The 21,541-nt window shown below is 44.1% G+C and overlaps 3 protein-coding genes and 1 non-coding gene across 5 annotated transcripts; 3 read left to right on the top strand and 1 right to left on the bottom strand.

The window, feature by feature from the left end:
* The first annotated feature begins 710 nt into the window (after positions 1 to 710).
* On the top strand, positions 711 to 6,168 carry LOC124678109. Its single transcript, XM_047214035.1, has 3 exons — positions 711 to 855; positions 1,278 to 1,351; positions 5,695 to 6,168. The coding sequence occupies exons 1-3, from the start codon at positions 720 to 722 to the stop codon at positions 5,740 to 5,742; spliced, it is 258 nt and encodes an 85-aa protein (XP_047069991.1). The 5' UTR covers positions 711 to 719; the 3' UTR covers positions 5,743 to 6,168.
* A 123-nt stretch (positions 6,169 to 6,291) lies between these two features.
* LOC124678108 (beta-fructofuranosidase, insoluble isoenzyme 7-like) lies at positions 6,292 to 8,986 on the top strand. The gene is made up of 5 exons (XM_047214033.1): positions 6,292 to 6,577; positions 6,717 to 6,725; positions 7,016 to 8,294; positions 8,384 to 8,477; positions 8,560 to 8,986. Exons 1-5 carry the CDS (start codon positions 6,505 to 6,507, stop codon positions 8,791 to 8,793), a joined length of 1,689 nt encoding a protein of 562 aa, XP_047069989.1. The 5' UTR covers positions 6,292 to 6,504; the 3' UTR covers positions 8,794 to 8,986.
* A 6,137-nt stretch (positions 8,987 to 15,123) lies between these two features.
* Positions 15,124 to 21,103, top strand: LOC124674938. Of its 2 annotated transcripts, XM_047210990.1 has the most exons (8): positions 15,124 to 15,448; positions 15,921 to 16,043; positions 16,434 to 16,519; positions 17,659 to 17,709; positions 18,435 to 18,594; positions 18,696 to 18,764; positions 19,368 to 19,475; positions 19,970 to 21,103. In XM_047210990.1, exons 1-8 carry the CDS (start codon positions 15,212 to 15,214, stop codon positions 20,978 to 20,980), a joined length of 1,845 nt encoding a protein of 614 aa, XP_047066946.1. In that variant the 5' UTR covers positions 15,124 to 15,211; the 3' UTR covers positions 20,981 to 21,103. The 2 variants fall into 2 exon arrangements, with proteins under 2 accessions (XP_047066946.1, XP_047066947.1); XM_047210991.1 differs by lacking the exon at positions 15,921 to 16,043.
* Positions 21,099 to 21,214, bottom strand: LOC124679867. Its single transcript, XR_006995291.1, has one exon. It is a non-coding gene; the product is annotated as a U5 spliceosomal RNA (small nuclear RNA).
* Between the last annotated feature and the right edge of the window lie 327 nt (positions 21,215 to 21,541).

Raw genomic sequence — 21,541 nt, 5'->3', positions numbered from 1 at the left:
AAGTCCAGCATCCAAGGACAAATTGGAAACCAGGTTTCAGAGATGTTCTTGGTCCTGCAAATTTTGTTTTGGACCAACCATAAATTGGTAACATGCTAATAGTAAAAGAAATGTCCATAGGTTCACTTTTGCAGTTTCTATCGAGAGTTGTTAAGTTTGGTCAATCCCACTTTTAATAATTTACAAATGACACTTGGTTAGCAATCACACGATCTTGTCCTGTCCGAGCTTGTTATTAACCAGACCAAAAACTAATCTGGTCAGAATTCCTTTTCTTTTGATAGATTGCCATTTGACATCTCGATACATATGGAGAATACTTGCTATGAAAGTCACCACAAGTTGTTTTTTTTTTCTTCCATCACAAGATCTAGGCTGCCAAAGAAGTCGTCCACGAGAGCATGAATCCAGAATGACAGTACAAAATTCAGACAAGAGCATCGTCATGTCAGGCTTGAAGAAATCATGTCACAGATTTGTTATTCAAAACCCTTTTTTTCAATTAGCAAAAACAAGTTGCCACATGTTTTTTCGAGTTCATGCAGTGTAAAGTTTGGGCCCATTCTTCCAGAAGAAGCCCGTTCCAGCAGCCCAACATTCGACACAAACAGATCAAAGCCCATTACTCTGTCTGCAGGAGTGCACGAAAGAAAGGAAGGGGAAAAGCCCACGAAAGGAGAGCGAGAGGAGGTAGGAGAAGACCGAAGAGGACGGCAAGCATGGCGGCGGCTCATGCGGCAGCGGCGTCCCCCACCCACCGTGCCTCCGTTCAGGCGACGTCGACCCCGCCGTACCCCAGCGCGGCCCGGATCGCCGACTCCTCCTGCTTCCCCCAGTACACCGCCTCCCTCAAGTGTACGCGCCCATCCTCGCTCGCCCGCCCAACCTAATCCTAATCCGGCCACCACCCATTCCCGCTTCCCTCCGGTCACGATCCCTTAGGCCTTGTTTACTTCGAAGGTATTTATGGGGATGGAAGGGGATTATTTTGTATCCCGGAAAATCCCCACTAGTCCGTTTACTTCTCCGGTTTTGAATCAAATAATCTCGAGATATACCCTCCCATCCCTTCCCATCCCCACATTTTTTGCCTAAATCAAAAACTCTTCATCATACTAGTGTATTTTTGGGGAAGGGTATTTGAGGGGATTGGGTGACACCAAATCCCCTCCCATCCCCATACTCATTGGGGAAAAAAATACGAGAGAAGTAAACAAGGCCTTAATGATTCCATGCGCGTATGGTCGATCCCTGATTAAGTTCTGATGTATTTCCAGGTTTGGAGACCAGCCAAGACAAGAGCAAGTGCCAGCAGCAGTTTGACGATTATAAGGAGTGCAAGAAGAAAGAGGTAAACTTTTTTCCCCTCTAGAATTTTCTGTTCAAGAGGACCTATAGCTTATCCCGGGCAGCAAGTGCCAAACTTGAAGTTGAAACTTGTCTTTGCTGGACTTTGCTTCCCTGAACTTGCCTTTTAGAACAGAAACTAACACACCTCCTAGTCACGTTTTTGTTTGCCCAACTGCTCTGATCACTTCTGGACTTCTGGTACAACATGAATGAACGAGACTTCTCGCGCAGAAATCAGTGATTATGTGAACACTAAAAGAGATCGTTCTAACATGATTTAGAGTGAGCAACAAGTGCATAAGAAGTAACGTTAACATCCACATACAGAAATCATTTATAAGGAATTGCAAACTACACTCTGCTGAGTTCATAACTAAGTGTGGACATACACATTCAAGGCATGTATTCACTTGAACAAACGTTTCCTGCTTTCAGTGATCCGTTTCCAGGTCAGCGAGCTAGTATAGTGTACGTTGAGAAGTCCAGCCTTAGGAGTGGTGCTTAGATTCCATTTTTAGTAACCAAATTTCCTTCGTCGCCATAGTTCAGTTATTTGCACATCAGATGATCTCTTCTGGATTACTGAAACAAGACTCCAGGGTGAACCCAATAGCTACATTCGAGTGGACCTATAGCTTATCTGGGACAGCAAGTGTCAAATTTGAACTTAAAACTTGTCTGTAGTGGACTTCAATTCCTTGAAGTTGCCCTTTAAAGCAAAAATTAGTGCACCTCCTTGTCAACTTTTTGTTCACCCAACTGCTCTAAGCACTTCTGTTACAAACATGGATGAGACTTCTCGCACATAAATCATCGATTTTGTAAACACTATAGATGGGCATTGTTCAAACATGGTTTAGAGTAAGTAATAAGTGCATAAGCAGTAACTTGAACATCCACATGCAGAAAGGCATTGTGATATGGAATGCCAACTTCACTCTACTGAGTTCATAACTATATGCGTGGACATACACACAGACATGTATAATGTATTGAAACTTGAAAGAAAGTACGTCCTGCTTTTAGTACTTCCTTTCTCGGTCTATGAGCTGCAATACAACATCCTTGAGAAGTCTACCCTTGGGAATGTGCTCACATTCCACTGTCAGTAACCTGTTTTCGTTTGTCACTATAGTTCAGTTATGTGCACATCAGATGAGCCGTCCGGATTACAGAAACAAGCCTCCAGGGTGAACTGTAGCTACCTTCAAGTGTCTTGGTGGACTTTCTGATGTTTGTTCAGAGAGGTCATATAGGTTAGTTTGGACAGTAAGTCCCAACCTGAAGTCGAAACTTATCTACAGTGGACTTTAATTACTTGAAGTTCTCTTTGAAAACAAAGATTACTGCACCTCCTTGTCAAATTTTGTTTGCCGAACTTCTCTAAGCACTTCTGATACAACATGGACAAGACTTGTTGTGCTCCATAGAAGTGGAGAAACCATCTTCAACTCATTTATGAGTTACAGCCTTATAGCAAGTAACAAGTGCATAAGCAGTAATAATGTTAACATTCACATACAGAAAGGGCATCGTAACATGGAAAGCCAACACTCTACTGAGTTCAGTTCGTAACTATGAGTGAGCATACACATACAAAACATATTGTAACTTAAAAGTGCTTCCTGCTTTTGGTTGCATTCCCTTCTTGGTCAGTGAGCTGGTATACGGTCCTTCAGAAGTCTAGCATTTGGAATCTGCTTATCTCACGTTGACAGTAAATTGCTCTTTACCACTATGGTTTCAGTCATGTGCACATCAGATGATGTATTTTGGATTACAGAAACAAGCCTCCAGGGTGAACCGAGTAGCTACTTTTGAGTGCTCTGTTGAAATTTTATAACGGTGTGCTGTATGATATCTGGCCAGGCCTGCTAGTACCACCTTTTGCTGATGTGACCAGTCTTTCCACTGTCGATGCTCTTTTGATTTTTCTCACACCTTGATGTGGCCAGCCAAAATTCTTCATTATATAAAAATAGGACACGATAAATGAGGTGGGGTATACTGTCCATCTGATTTTAGCATTACTTCTTGCTCTTTGAGAACTAACTTTTGGTCACACCACATAAGTAAATGAGGTGAGGTATACTGTCCATCTGATTTTAGCATTACTTCTTGCTCCTTGAGAACTAACTTTTGGTCACACCACATAAGTAAATGAGGTGAGGTATACTGTCCATCTGATTTTAGCATTACTTGCTCCTTGAGAACTAACTTTTGGTCCACATAAGTAAAAGGTTTATTGTCCTTCAATATGTATTACCATGGTCTGCTCTGAATTCTAAATTCTTCACTTTGTTTTTCTGAATATGTTCCTATGATCCTTAACTTGGAATTTGCAAGGGTAAATACCCCACGCATTGTATTATTAATCACGTACCTTGTCATTTGAACCTTCCATGGTGCTTCCGAGTTATCCTTTGCATGCCTCTTGTACATCTTTAGCAGGTCTGATAAGATCTCAACCTGGAAAGTGTTTGTATGGATTGCGATATAAATAAGAGCCGAGTAATAGAATGTATTAAAGTAATATTGGCATTTCAATAAGGTTTGCATGGAAATTTCTCAGTACTTAGCAAATCTACGTTTAGGGGTGGAAATTTCTGAGTCTCTTAGCGAATCTACATGCTTGGAAATTAGCGTCGTCAAAACTCGAGCTGAGCCTGGCTTGGCTTAGCACTGACTTTCTATAAATTAGGCTCGTGACTCGGCTCAGTAGGCCCAGGGCTCCGCTTGGACGGCTCGAGAGCCAGCCGCCAGAGCCCAGCCCAACTAACACAACAGCTAGCCCCAATTCGGTATCAATCCCCTTCCATGTTTCCCTATCGATCCCCTTCCGTCCCGACTCCTCGCTTGGTTAGTGCCTTCCACCGCCAGCCGCCGCCACCGACACCGGCCACCGCCGCTAGCCCGACACCTGCAGTCCCGCCCCCACCCAGCCAAAGCTCCCGTCTGCTGCTCCTGGTTCTTGAGATGCACGTGCCTACTATTAGTCTCGTGCTGCTAACCATCCACCGCCCATGCACTGACTGTGCAGCAGGGAGCAGGATGCTCTCCTGCTCCTCTTCGGATCTTCCCCAATCCCCACGGCTAAGGGTGTGCACAAGAACATCTGTCGAGAAGTTCACACCCATGGTGTGGCAGCTCTGCTAGGCACCAGTATCTTACCCATGTAAAAATGAGTATTTTTTTTTTGCTTGGTTGCTTCCATAGTTCCAAGTCCTATATGCAGCATTAGGTTCAGTACGATTGAGATTCATGACCTGACGGCCTCTACATGTTTCCATCCTTGATACATCCAAGCTTATATTAATTTTTGTGCTAAGTCCGCCTGGTACAGTCAACTAGGCGTGCTAATGCATGAAATATTCAAATCTGGACTGTTATACATAATTTGTTACAGTATCATGTAATCATGCATCTCTTTTTGCTGCACACATATCTGAATTTATGGGTAGGCAAAAAACTACTGTACTTCTCATGCATGTTTGGGAAGATGGGCATGGGCCTGTGTTATGGATCAATTCATGCCTATACCAATATACCATGTTATATATAATTATCAATTGTTTATTATAGTTGTGAATGGTTAGAATTTTAGGACTTGCCATCCACTGTTGAAGCAGAAGCATTGGACACTAACCGTGCCAACCTAACACGGCAGACAATTTAATTTAAATAAAATGATAGCTTTCACTGTTATTCGTGGCCAGCTCATTCATGGCCAGATCAGTTTCATAAAGTAGCTGTTCTCTTGGACATAGGTCAAGTTAAACTTTATACTCAGATCTTAAGAAATCTGTAGGCTGGTTAATTCAAAATCATGTGCAAACTTGTGTTGAAAACACTTCTACAATATGTGCAGGTAAAATTGTCTAATAGTTTTATTTTGGGGACTTGTTAGACAATGTTATGGATCTATTCATGCTTTTATATAGTTGCCAATTATTGATCATAAATTGTAACATTTTTAGCAAAGGTCATGCTGTTTATTTTTTCTTGCACCAAGCCTTTGAGCTGGCTTGTGAGCTTTACCAAGAAGACTTGTCTGACCTCTGAGCCGACACCAAGCCGAGTCTTGTGCTTTGTCTCCACCTTTATCTAAATGATATACCTTTTATTCAAAGACCAAATAGATTCCAGGTTACCTGATCTATTGTTCAGAACTAACATCTATCCAAAAAATTGTTGTAAACAGTAGTTTTTCCTCGTATATAAATAATACCGAGCAGTTCTCTACATGTTAGATCGCTGCTGCCTTTTATTTCCTTCTTTTGAGTTCAGAACTAACATCTATCAAAAAAATAAAAAATTCACGTTACTTTATTTCATTGTTGACAGAGGGAGGCTCGGCTTGAACGAAACCGGAGCCGGACATTATTCGGGTGAACATTGGAGGAGCACTGTGCTGTGAACCGAAGAGTTAATGCTGGCGAACCATGACGTGTTTGATCTCCTGATGTTACTTTTAAGTTATTGAAGTTAAAAATAGTGGAGCACTCTGGGTTCATAGAGATGTAAGAACAAGATGGCACTAGAAAATCTCTACAATAAATTGCTACTCCGAGAAACGACTGTACATCGAAAGCCTGAAACCGCGTTGTCTTGACGTGGGGTCTTGATCTTTGTATTTCGATGATGTTTCTTGATTCTATGGTATATATATTTAATTCTAACGAACGTGTAAGAGATTATATACAAAATAGCTGGGGAGAATTCTTCTGATTGCGAAGTTTCGTGGAACAGAGAGGATGGTTGGTGGTTGATCTGTTACATCGACGTAAGCTACTTCTCAGTTAAGCATCTCATCTGATTAGCACTTTGTCCTTGTCAGCTAGTGGTAAGCATCGTCAGGCAGAAATATAAAAAAAAAAGCTTGAAAGACTGTCCACTGGACGCAGGTCCTATTAACTTGAATTAAACTTTTGGAGACTAGGACGGCAAGTAGTTTCGTTTGATATCTTGTGCGATTTCAAAACGAGATCGAGGAACTAGATTATTGTCCAGTCTCCTTGACTTGCATTAAACTTTGAGATCTGGACGGCTATAACTGCGCCCTGAAAGCCTTCTGCAATTTGCATATCGGCCACCCCATCCATCAGTACCTTTGTCCCCTCTTGGTCTTCCTCTCCGATTCCGATTCGCACCACCATGAATGGAATCGAGCACCTGGGCAATGGCCGGACCGCCTACCACTTCCAACCGGCGAAGCATTGGCAGAATGGTCAGTCCTCCTTGCGATTTGTTGCACTATCGTTTGGTACATTCCACTTGATTTCGTAAGTAATTTTAACCATTTTGTGATCCTCGTTTGCATCCTTTGATCTGGACGAACACATGATGGATCGACGGAAACAAAACAGATCCCAATGGTACGCATGTTTTCTCTTCCTTCTCCGTCACTTTTTCAACTAATTTGTCTTAAGGCCATGTTCGTCTGCTTCAGATATAAAATACATTCAGTTGTGTTGAGCATCTTGCGTATCGACTGTATCATGTATCTTAGAAATGAGTTTGGACTAAAATAAGGAACATATAATCTGTTTATCAGATGTTGTTTTAGTCATCAGCTAATGCTCAATCTTGGTTACTGAAAGATCAATGGCAGACTGACAGAGCTACTGAGAGTGAGACTGACAGTTGTTTTCCGTTACGGTGGCAGGGCCAATGTACCACAACGGCTTGTACCACTTCTTCTACCAGTACAATCCCCACGGCCCGACCTGGGATGTCGGCAAGTTATCATGGGGCCACTCCGTCTCCGGCGACCTCGTGAACTGGGCCGCGCTCGACAATGCGCTCGACCCCACCGACCCATTCGACGCCAACGGCTGCTGGTCGGGCTCCGCCACCATCCTCCCCGGCGGCCGCCCGGCCATCCTCTACACCGGCATCGACGCCGACAAGGTGCAGGTGCAGAACGTGGCGTTCGCCAAGGACCCCTCCGACCCGCTCCTCCGCGAGTGGGAGAAGCCCAGCTGCAACCCGGTGATCCCGTACCCCGCCGACGTGACCCGCAACAACTTCCGTGACCCGACGGAGGCGTGGCGCGGCCGCGACGGCCTGTGGCGGGTCGGCATCGTCGCCGAAGTCAACGGCGTTGGGTCCCTGCTGGTGTACCGGAGCGCGGACTTCCTCCGCTGGGAGCGCAACGCCGCGCCGCTGCACGCCAGCTCGCGGGACGTGCCCGTGCTGGAGTGCCCGGACCTGTTCCCGGTGGCGGCGACGGCGCACGGCGCGACGGAGGGGCTCGAGACATCGGCACCGAGCGGCGCCGGGGTGAGGCATGTGCTCAAGCTCACGGACTTCGCCAAGGAGGACCACTACATGGTTGGGTTTTACGACGACGCGGCCGACACATTCGTGCCGGCGGAGCCAGAGCGCGGCGGCGACCCCGAGAACTGGCGCCGGCTCGACCACGGCCACCTGTACGCGTCCAAGTCCTTCTACGACGCGCGCAACAAGCGGCGCGTGCTGTGGGCGTGGGTGGACGAGACCGACGGCGGCGGCGTCGCCAGGGGCTGGGCCGGCATCCAGGCGTTCCCGAGGGCCATGTGGCTGGACGCCGACGGGAAGCGGCTGGTGCAGTGGCCCGTGGAGGAGATCGAGACGCTGCGGAGGAAGCGGGTCGGCCTGCAGTGGGCGACGGACGTGGAGGCCGGCGGCAGGAAGGAGATCGCCGGCATTGTGAGCTCGCAGGCGGACGTGGAGGTCATGTTCGAGATCCCGAACCTGGAGGAGGCCGAGACGTTGGACCCCGAGTGGCTGCTGGATCCAAAAGGGCTGTGCGCGGCGAAGGGCGCGTCCGTGCACGGCGGCGTCGGCCCGTTCGGGCTGCTCGTCTTGGCCTCCAGTGACCTGGAGGAGCACACTGCTGTGTTCTTCAGGGTGTTCAAACATGGTGGCAAGTACAAGGTTCTCATGTGCACCGACCTTACAAAGTAAGTATCATTCACGCTTTTCTGAATCTAGAAAGGAAACATCACGATATCTGAACATTTATTTGTCTGCAAACATGGAAAATGCACAGGTCTTGTACGAAAGCAGGGGCACACAAGCCATCCTACGGAGCATTTCTTGACGTCGCCGTGGAGAAGGACAAGTTCATATCTCTCAGAACACTGGTGAGTCGCACACAAACATGTCTCCTTTTGTACAAAAAAAGCAGACATAACTAACACGCCGTGTACGAACAAATCCGGCCAGATCGATCACACGGTGGTGGAGAGCTTCGGCGACGGCGGGAGGACGTGCATGACGGCTCGTGTGTACCCCGAACACGCGGCGATGGGAAGCACCCACCTGTACGTGTTCAACAACGGGACAGGTGCCGTAAAGGTGTCCAAACTTGAGGCCTGGGAGCTGGCGACGGCGGCCGTGAACAGCGGCTCGCTTGCACCCGTCGTCGTCAAGGCATCCGACCCTAAAGAGGCCTTGTAGTTCTAGGGTATGCCCAGGATGGTGGCTGCTTAGATGATGTCCGTCATTGATTTATGCTTGTTGGTCGAGTTATGAGTTTCGGGTAGGATGATTTATGCGGAAATGCAATTTTAGTGGCGTCATGACCTATTGGACAAACATCTGTCATTGGAAAAACGTGGTGATATGTCCACGCCCATATACACTATAAAGTTACGGACCCAGTTAATTGTATAGTATACGTGTTCTTTTGTGAAAAGAACGGTAGATACTTTGGTGCCGCTCGAAAAATCTCTTTATTGGTTTATGATGCCTTTAGTAATAAAAAAAATTCTTTTATCTCGTGTGGGGTGGGGCTGGTTGGCTGGTTCGTGGGGCGGGGGCCATGCCCCCCTATGCCCCCCTACAAAGTAAGGTGGAGGCGGACACCGACTACTGCACTTGGAAGCCCTTTGACTACAACCTCGTCTATAAGTCCAAGTCCGTACACGACGCGGCCAAGAAACGACGCTTGCTCTGGGGCTGGACCAACGAATCCGACAACATGCATGTCTATGTCGCCAGGGGTTGGGCTGGCGTGCAAACGGTCCCTAGAAAGATATTGCTGGACAGCAACATGAAATAGATTCTTCAGTGGATCGAGGGAGATCGAGACGCTTAGGGTGACGCGAGTCAGTTCGCTCGAAGAGGAGGTGAACGTGGTGGCATGAAGGAGATCACTGGTATCGTGGGATCGCAGGAGGACCTGGAGGTTGTGTTCAACGTCCTATCCCTAGAGGGAGCCGAGAACGTCGAGCCTAGCCAGCTGCTGGACCCTAAGAGGTTGTGCGGGGAAAGCGACACGTTAGTGCGGTTTAGCGCCGGCCCATTCGGGCTTCTCGTTATGGCCTCAGTTGACTTGGAGGAGCACATGACGATCTTTTTCAGAGTGTTCAGGCACCTTGACATGTAGAAGGTTCTCATGTGCACCGATCTCACAAAGTAAGTATCCTTTGGAAAGAGAAATGTCACGATTCATCAATATTTTTCATATGTTTGTTTATTTAAACATCTAGAAAGAGAAATCCCAACCCTCTCTCCCCCACCCCAGCATCTCTTCGTCTTTTGCGAATGCCCTCTCGTGCGCCAAGGATTTGAGGGGCTCCCATGAAAGAAGAAAGGAAAAAAAACGGCAAATTACAGAAATTGTTGATTTATTGATGAAGAATACCCCGGGGGGCTCCCCCCCCCCCCGCCCCCCTGAGGAATACACGAGAAAGGTAACATATTTTGGAAAATGTTAAGACTTGATATATTTTTGTCTCTCCCCTATGCTAAAATCCTCAACCTCGTCATCCCGCTCCTCAACAACGTTCTCGGTGCTAGTTTTCGCGACCTTTCCATGGCGCGGCTTGGTCGCGACGGTCTTTGGCGCCTCGCCGTCTCCGCCATGACCAGGACGTAGAATATCCAAAGTTGGGAGCGGAACGCCGCGCCGCTAGCATGTTGCAGCCGGACATGTTCCCTTTTGTTACAATCACGGCCGGCAAAAGGGGAGAAGTAGATCAAGCCAACATAGTGCAACACAACAATTTTAACGTGGAAAAACCTCTTCAAAAAGGAGAGAAAAAATCACGGACGCCAGCCGTTAGAATTTCACTATCGTGGGTAGAGTTCATAAACCGTAAGAATTTCGCATATTCAACTTATTTCGTGCAGCAGCTTACAAGAAAGTGTATATAGTGATGGTAACCTAAGTCGGTGACATTTCATATCGCCGGGCTTCCCGTACGCAAACTGCACTGGGTTGAGTTATGTGAAGCACAATGTGACACTTACCAAGAATACTACGTGCTGAGGGGATTCCTTCAAGGTTCCTCCAAGTGCTAACAGAAGTATGTTTATGAGACAAAAGTTTATTAATTTATTAAAGAGAATAATGGTATCTTATGAACTCTTAGATTAGAGGCATTTCTAAGCATTCACTTTCTTTCTCAGAAAACATAATAAAGTCTTAAGTCTCAGAAAACATAGTAAAATACTGTCAGATAGGAATTATTAGCCTGTGCATAAAGATAGTTCACTCTGTGGCATTATTAGCCTAGTACAGGCTTTTCTTTCTTGGACCGCACTAGGCGGCGGCGCCGCACAGATCGAGTCTCCGTGCGACGGTTCACTCCTTCTAAAAAAAATTAACTCCCACTCCATCAGCTCGTGGGTGCACGGACCAAAAAAGCAGGACTACCGGACAAAAACAGAGTGCGGCATGCACTTCCGCCAAGCCTAGCTGAAAAGATTGCTAGCTGCCTTAAAGTTGCAGAAATAATTGGCTAGTAAATTTTATTTAATTACCAGGTTTTAACACGGGGAGAAAACCATAATGTCCCTAATTAATCCAGTAATTAGTCTTGTTAACGGGTAACTACACGAAATAAGTACTCTGGAAATTAGTAAATATGGCAGTAGGATCTAGTAATCTGGCAATCACCACTAATTAATCAGGCAACTACTACTAACTAATATGTCAATTACAACTCCGTACTAAACTAATACGGAGTACTATGGAGTATGTCAACTACAATACCAAATTACTGTAATCTGGCAATCACCCTAAGCAAATTATGATAACTGGCCTAATTAATCTGTCAATTACTCTTAATTATTCTGGCAGTAGAAGTTACTAGTTAATCTGGCAATTATTAGTACTAAATCCTGGAGCTACTAGTATTTGGGAGTAGAGCCATGCCAAGAGGCAAGAGCAGCACGCAGCGGCGGCGTGCCTGAGCAAGCAGCAGCAGCATCCGCATCCGCGCGCGCATGAGCAGCAGCAGCAAGCAGCAACAGTCTAGCAGCGGCGAGCAGGCAGGCAGGCAGGCGTGCGCGCGTGCGAGCAAGCAGCAACAGCGACCTGCCGCGCTCCGGCCGGCAAACGCGGCACCACCCCGCTCGCTCCCTCGTGCTCGACTGCCCCTCCTCCGGCCGCGCGTCCATCCGGCTCCTCCCTCCGCGTCCTCGCCCCGCCTCGGCCAGGTCCCTGCCCACCATCTCCGTCTCTGCCGGTGCCGCGGGCCTCCTCTCCGTCGGGCCGGCATCCCACCGCGCAGAGCATCCTCGCCCCTCATGGCAGCGTACATGTTGCGTGCTTGGCGTTGGTGGCCTTCTTCGATGCATGCTCCACAGCGGCGGCTTCCCCTCCAGGAGCGCTCTCGACGGCGTCGGCCTCCCCTCCCGGACGTGCTCGATGGCCCCGTGGCGCTGCTCGCAGCTAGCGGCCTCCCCACGGCGCGCTGCTCCCCAGGGCTGTTGTAGCGTTCTGCGAGCCGACAGGGGTTGCGTGTGGCGGGGCTATGGTCGGCGGAGCGGTGCATGGAGACGCAGGGCGAGGCGGAGGAATGGGAAAGGAGCTCGGGAGCTCGGCCTGGTCCAGGAGCTCGGGGTACGGTTCACGTGGGAAAGGTCGGGTGTGAGAAGAGATAACTAGATAAGAACAGGATAAAGGTCCGGGCTATTTCTGCTATCCTTCCTATAGGGGGCGTGATGCTCTTTTTTTTAATCACGAGGCGTCGCATCGGAGAGCGAACGATGCGATGTGGCGCTTCTCGCTAGATTTTCCCATCTTTCTTCTGCATTGGCCCGCCACACACCTCCTTGTGTCCCATCTCTTTCTTTCCAGGGTCCTTTTTCACCTGCGCAGTTAAGGTTTAGTCTAGTGATAAAAAAAAGGCAACACATGTAGTATTGCTTAGTAACGAAGTAATAGAAGCCACACGGAAAACCACACAAAACTATGACGTGTGCTCCAGAGCACATGCTCCTCTTTCAGAAAATGATCTTCCACTCCTTCCCACAAAAGTTTGTTTGAGATTTGTTAAAGTTTAGATGTATCCAGATGAGATTTGTTAAAGTTTAGATAAATCTAGATGCTATTAGTGTCTATATACATCTAAATTTTAACAAATCTCAGACAACCTTGACGGTACAGAGGTAGTATTTTAAGTTCAATGAAAATTGCAATTTATCTGCTACTTTTGCAAAAATACCAAACTTAAACGCCTTCTTCAGACTTTAAAAATGATATTCTAGCTCCATAATTTATTTTTCCCTACACCTCAAATGAATGGATTTTTTTTTTTTTCCAAAAACTTGCTGGCATAGCTCACTCTAATATCTACGCACCATATATTTTGATTTTATGAAACTTTTCCACTCAATTTTTTTAATTTTTCGATAAAACGGAAGCATATTATCCCGAGAGCAGAATTCCACACTCGGCGAAGGAAAAGAGAGCCACACATCTGACTAGGGCATGGAATCCGATCAACTTGAAATATTTGTCGACCAATACTTTCATTCGCAACATTTATTCAGAATGAAATGATGCCTTCATGGAAATTTTATTCATAATTTTTTTTCTCAAATTTGACAGCCAAACCAGTCAAAAATAATTGCAAAGCACTCATATGATATGCTTGTGTATTCTCTAGGACCGATTTCATTTGCACATTTTTTTCCGCTTGAAGCAAGAATTGAACCGTTGAGAAACTATTTGGTGTTCACGCGTGCGCACCCCCGTACAACATCGATTTAAGCCGTATAAACCCATTTGAGCGCCTTTTCTTAGTAGAACACAGATTTCTGGTGGTTTCAGATTTTTTTTAAAAAATTATATTCTTGTGTCTTCTATTTGGGTTTACTTTTTCGTTTATGGTTTGGGATTTTAGTTGACTTTACTGGAAAATGAACTTTTGAAGTTTCAAATCACTTTCTATGCTCCTCATGTGTTGTCATAGTGACATTCTCTTATTTTCATAGATTAATTCCTTTGACCGTTGTGTGTACGTGTCATTTTATAGGGGTGTGCATTCACCACCATGAACACCGAGTCATTCTTGTCGAAGCATTTCCCACAAATAATGAGGCTATAGCTAGAATATGAACCGATTACAAAATTGAAGAAGGCAATAATTTGAAATTGAAATGTGCACGGGGCATGTGCTCCTATGTACCTGAACTAATTTCTGCATTTCCAAGATCCCAAAAAGACTCATGTTGTAAATATGATATTCGACTTTTATACACTCTTGTAAATTTCATAAGAAATAAAAATTTGCACTATGCATGCAAAAATAAGAATTTAAGTAACATAATGTTTATGTAGGCCATTAGTTCCTTTCACAGGACTACAGCTGGGCATGGGCAGCCCGACCCGGATGACCCGGCCCGAAATTCCTGGGCCGGGCCAGGTCGGGGCTTGCACTTCGGGCCGAGCCCGGGCCTAATTTTCGAGCCCGGACATCGGGCTAGGCCGGGCTTGGGCTTGCAATTTTTGCACTTTAGTTAAGGTTCAGGCTAGGCTTCTCGGGCCGGGCCAGGCTTTTGCCTGTTCGGGATGGGTTCGAGCTCAAATTATAGGCCCGACCGTCTGGCCAGGCCGGGCTCGGGGGGCTTGGCACTTTAGGTTGTTAAAATATACATCCTAGCCCTTTTTTCAACAGTTCGGACTTTTGGAAAGCTTGGCTAGTGCATCAATCTAATATGGTATTAGAGCCAGGAGGTCTCAAGTTCAAACCCCGGCTTACGCACTATTTAATCTAAAAATAGTTGCAGCCTCCCATTTATTCCACGTCTAGTGTCTTCCCGTTTGTCCAGCCTAGATGTGAGCGGAAGTGTTAAAATATATAGCCTGACCTTTTCCAACAGTTCGAAGTTTTGAAAAACTTAGCTAGTGCATCAATCTAATATAGGTTCGGGCTTTTTCGGGCTTGGCCCGAAGCCCGACCCGGCCCGAGTTTTGCCCAGGTGTACAGAAATGCTTTTTCAACAAGATATGATAATTTTAACTTATGCTAGCATAATTTTTTGGGGTTTTTTTTTTTTTGTTAGGAAGTACTTTTTTTCAGAAAAGATCATCTCATGCTTGGTTATTCCATTTGGTGACATGATTAGTGTTGCTTTTCAAAGGAGAAAAGATGTTTGGTACTGTTACTAGTCAAGGTCGTCGCCGTGGGTCTATGCATAGGTTAGTGTTGCTAAGAAGTGATGATATTAGTATGAAGGTTCCTTGGTTCGGTGAAGGACAAATGTGGGGAGACGCGCAACATCACCTTTTGAAGTGGAGCGCTTGAGGAAGAAATCCGTTAATGCAGCTAGGCGTCCTTTGCATGCGATTCTTCTTCCACTAGGTGAGTAGGTGACTGTGTGTGACGTAGTACCCACTGCGTCACCTTGCTCGAGAAGATAATGCATGTGACCACTTTCTTTACAAAAAGATGTCACCAGTCCATTAAGCTAATTAACTATATCTATATTTTCCACTTCGTTAATTATTGGTTGGGCCTCACCCCTACCCACCACATACTACCATATGATGTCCTAATCTCTTCAGCTGCGATTCCAACGAAGTAACACACACAGCAAAAACAGAGGACGGACGGAGCCACACTGATTATACCTAGACTAGATGGGGAACACGCAACAGGCCGGCATCAAGAAAGATGATCATGGTCATGGAGGCAGCTGCGACCAGCATCCACAGGCGGCCTCCGTTGCCCCTGATCAGCTCGGGGCCGGCGTCGAGGGAGATCATCATGGCGGCTGCAGCCGCGACCAGCAGCCACAGGCCGGCGCTGCAGATAGAGCACGAAACCAGCTGCAGCCTCTCGCCGGAGAGCATGACGTTGAGACCAGCGCCTCCATGGTACGTCCTAGCCAGCATATGTTTCTGCTCTGAAAATGATCAATTATGCACTGTGGTTTAAGTTCCTAGTGGACCTGATACCACTCACTCTTGAACTGCTAGGTTCATTTTTTTTACTTCAGTTCTAGAATATATGCCGCCTCAAGAGATTTTAAATTGTCTAGGTCCATTCTTTTTTTACTTCACTTCTAGTAGTACATCGCTAAATTTCTTGTTACTTCTTTACAAAGTACTGTGTATTTTTACTAATGTAAGTATTTTTATTATAAAGATGCAAAATTAACAATAATGCCTCAAAACGGTAATTAGGAACTAACAAAATTCACGCAGCATGTGTCTTCTCGTTTCTATGCGCATGCCAGCGTCTAAGCACTCACTTTCTTTTTCTTTGAGTGAATTTTACTTACAAGCTCGTGTATTATTATATTTTTTTATTCTGTGATTGATCCGCGTGTACAATGCCTGCTTGCAGTTGAAAAATTGCGAGAAAAACTGTGCTACAAACGGAGAAGGCAGAAGCAGCAAGATAGATAGTCTCCCGCCTGCTGAGCTGTCCGAGCCAGACGGCCGGCAGTTTGTGCTATACAGTTTACCGGTCAGAGACAAATATGTCATAATTCATAACCCATATTAGGGCTCATTTGATTTGAGTAATTCTAAATAAGCATTAATAGAAAAAACACATGAAAATAATAGAGATGTGGGTGTAAAGGGAGACTTTGTGTCCATTCGATGCATTGGATCTGAAAATGAGGTTTGAGTGGATGTGTAGAATCCTTCAATATACATATGATTAATGAAATTCAAGTAAATTTTTGTTTGTAACATTTCTTGGGATCAAAAGGCATGCAACTTAAAAAAAACACAACATACACGAATATAGTTAATGATTTAGATTTTGCTATCCAAGTCACTAAAGTTGATCTTTCGTACGCAATTTTACATTATTTTCTGCATTGTTTTACTATTTCTGTCATTTGTGCAGGTTGCCAAAGGGTGCATTGGAGACGGTGATGGCTTCACTGCTTATGTGAAGAAGGCTGCGGGTGTGGCTGTCAGCGGATCATATAAGTACGCAAATTAGCTCAACCTGCCTTTGAATTCATATCTCTGTCTCAGTCCAAATATATACCCATTGTTCAGAATTGCCGAGGGGCATTAGTAGCATCAAGTTAAAATTTGATTGATGTAATTAATTTTCTACCTCTTTCCTCCAGCTGATGGTTATAGCATGTCAAGTACTCTACAAACCTTTATCTTGACATGTGCCGGGGGTTACTGGCAAATCTTTTACACACTGCTATATGCAAGTACATCTCCACCGGCGTGAGAAATTAGGGAGAAGGAGGGCCACGCCAGAGTAATTAAATAATATTAAATATTATGTAGTAGAAATTAGGCCTTAGTCTCTGAGAGTTCTTGGACATACAGGTTGTCATAATGAGTTCAATATACCGGGATGGAGGTAGACATATCCTTTATAGTTAGCTGTACATTTCATATGTATAATAGTTAGTATTTTTGAATATCTACTACTTTATTGATATGTGACTTGCTTCACATTCTCATGAGGTGTTCAGCAGCACAAGATGCATCTAGCTTTTCGCATGACAGCTCACTCTTTCACTTTTTTCTTGTTTCTCTCCTTTAAGTAGGAAAAAAACAGATATGTAAGTAGGCTTATAGATTACTTTTTTTTTGCCCTTATAAGTTTAGCTATTAAATTATTACATCCTACAATCATGTCTCTGTATCTCTCTTTCTTCACAATTATTGAAGTTGTCTAGCAGCATGCATAGAGTGAGCTAGTTTTGTATATCTCTCCTCCACATAAGTAAAAGTGTGACGTAAGTTATAAGCTTGTTATTATACTTGCTCTTTGTCATGCCCCTAGCGAGTTGTGAATTAAGGAAATTTGAAAATAGCGAGTTGTGTACGCTGGTTTTCACGGGGGTTAAAGGCCCCGGTCTTGCAATTCTGAAATGTCTGAAAACGTTCAAAGGCCTTATAATGCAGAACAGAGGGAATATCTCTTAGTCCTTGTGTTGTGCTATAACATGATCGATTCAAGAAATAATCCACCATATCACTAGGTCATTAGGGGCTCTTATCGAAACCAAAACTTGGGCTAACACATGATATAATTTCGCTTCATTTTATTATTTGGAATGGCATGGAAACAGAGCCTCATTCAGCATTTCTCTGAGCAGGAAAGGTGATACAAAGAACCGAGCTTCACAGAAATACCGCATTAGAATGAGGTATGTATTCTATAAATCTTTAAGAAAATGGTAATGTTATTAAAATTTACGGAGTACCTGACTAATCCACATAATTGTGTGACAACTTCTACGAAACTAGAAAAATACCTTGGCATTCTCGGTACTATCTTTGTAAAAATACAAATAATACTCCCTCCGTCTTATGAAAATTATCTAAATTTAGATATATCTATGTACTAGATAGTGTCTATATACTTTTAAAGTTTAACAAATCTAAGTCAGCTAATTTCATGAGATGGGGGAGTATTACGTAATATAATATAAAAAATAATTAGAATTAAAAATACTACAATTCAAATATTGTGAATATTGATTTTGTCCATATAATTTTTTCGATCGGGCACGTAAGTACTACAGAGTAAAGACTACAACATAGTAACGCTACGCACGGACTTGCACCACATAGCTTGTGAGAAAAAAGAACAAGACATATGCAAAGAAAAATTGCTACCAGAGGATTGGTCGGATCAGGTGCCATAATTTTGTTTTATGAATAAATATTATAAAATAGCTATATCAAATAAAAAATCAACTCATAGCAACGCGACTGTGTATTTTCTAGTCACTAAAAAAACATGCCCACATTCGATGAACTTCTATAAAAAAAATTGTATAACAATAGACTAATGCTTGGATCCCATGTCATGGACTTTTATGTGGGATGTGAGAAGATAGTAGCGCATTAACTTTTGTGAATCAACAAGGGGAATTGATGCACCGGAGCTAGAAATGGAACACGGGGATGAGGCAAGGAATGAGTTGGTGAAGCTTATTGCCGGAAAGTGTGTTACGATCAATGTGTATGGGACGGACCAATATGGAAGATATCTTGGTGACATCTACTGTGACGGAATCTTCATCCAAGTGAGACAGAAATTCCTAATCTAGCTCATACATCTTTCGATCTTATTTTTCTCTATTGGTTTTTTGAGATAGTGATTGTGATTGGTGTCCAAATTCTTCAGGAAGAAATGTTGAAAAGGGGATTCGCCTGGTATTTCAAAACAGGCGAGACACGTACCGAATTGGCAAGAGTGAGATATTGCATCTTAATTTTTGTTTAGATAATGGAATTTTTTGCATCTTAATGTACAGTTTTTTTGGATTTTTTGTGCGTACCAACATGTATTTGAAGATACTCCATAACTTACCATATAATGCATGTTACTCCCTCCGTTTTTACCTGTAACACTACTATGTAAAATATATTTTGCCAACATGTTTAAGACCACTAACACTAAACAAGGTAAAATTAATGATGTTTTCCTTGTTAACTACCGAGCTCAATCTAGGAGCCGATGGGAGTTAATTACCCCAACTCAACCATGCATGCGATGTTCAGTGCATACTCCAGTTGGCTTGCAATAGCAGTTATTAACCCCGTAAACGAGGAGTTTGCAGCGCAAACAATATATTGCAGTGCTTTTTACCAATGGCTTAACCATACATTGATCATTTTATTTTCTTAGCATGGTACTTATAATCTTAGTTTGTGGTCTTAAATATAAAAATGGAGGGAGTATTACTAATCAGTAGTCATAATTCCACGATGCATGGGTATATGATGTGATTTCCCCTTCCTTAGTCAAAACGGGTGCAATTTTCTCTCTTACATCTTGATTAATCATTTTGTTCAGTGGGAGAACGAAGCGAGAGAGGCACGCCAAGGGCTTTGGTCATCAGATAATCCTCAAAAACCATGGGAGTGGAAGAGGGATCACCCACGCAACCAAAACAACAAAAAGGTGAGTGCAAATGACATTCAAGTCTGGAAAATTTATAGTTTTTGAAGGATACTAGAATCATGGTTCTGGTAGTGAGGTTCTCTAGGAGCTTCATGCATATGTGACCTCCTTGTCTCTTGATGATATTAAAACCCTAAAATGAATACTTTCTGCAAATATATAGCAGCTTCGCAAGTCAGTACAATTGTGTGGATTAGCTAAAAAGTTGAACTAATCCGCTTCCAGAATGATCTCAACTAGGAGGATTGGAAGTTGGTGGTTTCTCAGTTAAGTAAAACTAATGGCTTGAAGTTGGTTTTACATGTGAAATGTGGCGTTGGACTTGAAGTACTATTTTGGGTATGAGATTTTTTTTCAGCATGTTTTGTGTTACCAGCAGGTGGGGACATATTAAGTTAGCCAATACCATGTCAAGTTAAATGTGCATTATTTTATTCTTGTAAATAATGACCCTTGTATATAGTCCAACTTGATTGTTGCACAATTTCTTGCAGGTTGAATTGAAAAGTCAAGGCAAGGAGAGCATTGAAACCCTACCATGGCTGATAAGTAAAGATATGGAGACCCTTGGTAAGGAATGGAAAAATAAGCTAGAAAAAATTGTGGCAGACAACGTGGAACTAAATGATCATCTCCTGGAGTTGGAGAGAAATAAAAAGGAGGCCGAAGAACGAGCTAAGGAGTTAGAGAATGAAATGGAAACCATTATGGTTGACTACACAAAACTAAATGATCAGCTCGAGGAGTCAAAGAAGAATAAAAAGAAGGCGGATGATCGTATTTTGAAGTTGACCTTTTTTTCCGAAAGGGTTGTGGCCATAAACCTGGATTTGCATGATAAGCTAAAGAAGTTAAAGGAGAAGAATGAAAAGGCCGAGGACCGAGTTAAGGAGTCAGAGGAGGAAATGGAAAGTGTTTTTGCTGTCAACAGGGAACTGAATGATCAGCTCCGGGAGTTAAAGAGAAATAAAAAGGTGGTCGAGGACCTAGCTGCGGAGTTGAAATTTTCTTATGATAGTGTTGGGGCTATAAACAAGGATTTGCAGGGTGAGTTGGATGAATTGAGGAGGAAGAATAGAGAGGCTGAGGACCGAACGAAGGAGTCAAAGAAAGAAATGGAAATTGTTGTGGCTGACAATATGAAACTGAATGCTCAGATTCAGAGATTAAATAACAAGGTTTCTAACAATGCTAGAAACAGTAAAAAGAAACTGCAGATTGTTAAAGATATAAACAAGGATTTGAATGATAAGCTTCAGGAGTTGCAGAAAAATAATGAAAATGCAAAGGACCAAGCTGAGGAGTTAGAGAAGGAAATGGGAAATGTTGTGGCTGAGGAGCGAAACTTACAAGGCATAATGCATGAAGAGAGTGAACAAGTTGTAGAGACCCCAGTGGCACCACCTCCTCCAGCCAAGGGTTCTGGCGAGAAAGATGTCGTGTGGCGGAAGAAAACGGCTGCAACGACATCTTCGACACCTCGATCTGAGGGTCACTGTGAATAGATATGACCTACATGTTAAAGTCAAGCTCTTCGAGTGTACAAGTTCAATGGGTTATATGTTGCACTAAAAATATATTATATGCTATAGAATTCCTATGACATATCGATATCGTGGGGCCATCCAATAAAGAAGAATCCCCTTAAAAAATTAGCGTATGTTGCTAATTGCAGTGTGTACACGGTATTCTTTAGTAAAAGGCGAAAGAATAGTTCGCTATGTGCCCGCTGCGCAGCAGCGTGATTTTTAACGGTCGCCTTGGGCATCAACATATAGTGCTAGCTCGTGGCGCTGTGCTATAGAAGCAACGAGGTGGGACTAATGACTAATGGATCTCTTCTCAGAACCTCGCTTGAGCGCAGCCGCATGTGGGTGGAAAAGGCCCAGGTCCTTCTCGGCCAGGTAATGCAATGGGCTTCTGGGCCTGCTGATACACTACCAGGAGTCTCCAGAGTCCAGACTACACATACGCACACCTTCTACTAAACCTGAATCTGGCAACGACTGCAGTCTGTCCTATTTGCAATGGTGGTACTAACAATTGGAGGCATTCTTTGCTAGAGT

Source organism: Lolium rigidum, chromosome 7 (genome assembly GCF_022539505.1).
Source record: "Lolium rigidum isolate FL_2022 chromosome 7, APGP_CSIRO_Lrig_0.1, whole genome shotgun sequence".
Taxonomy (NCBI): Eukaryota; Viridiplantae; Streptophyta; class Magnoliopsida; order Poales; family Poaceae; genus Lolium; species Lolium rigidum.
The sequence above is the reverse complement of the archived record's forward strand: the minus strand, read 5'-3'. Positions and strand labels throughout refer to the sequence as shown.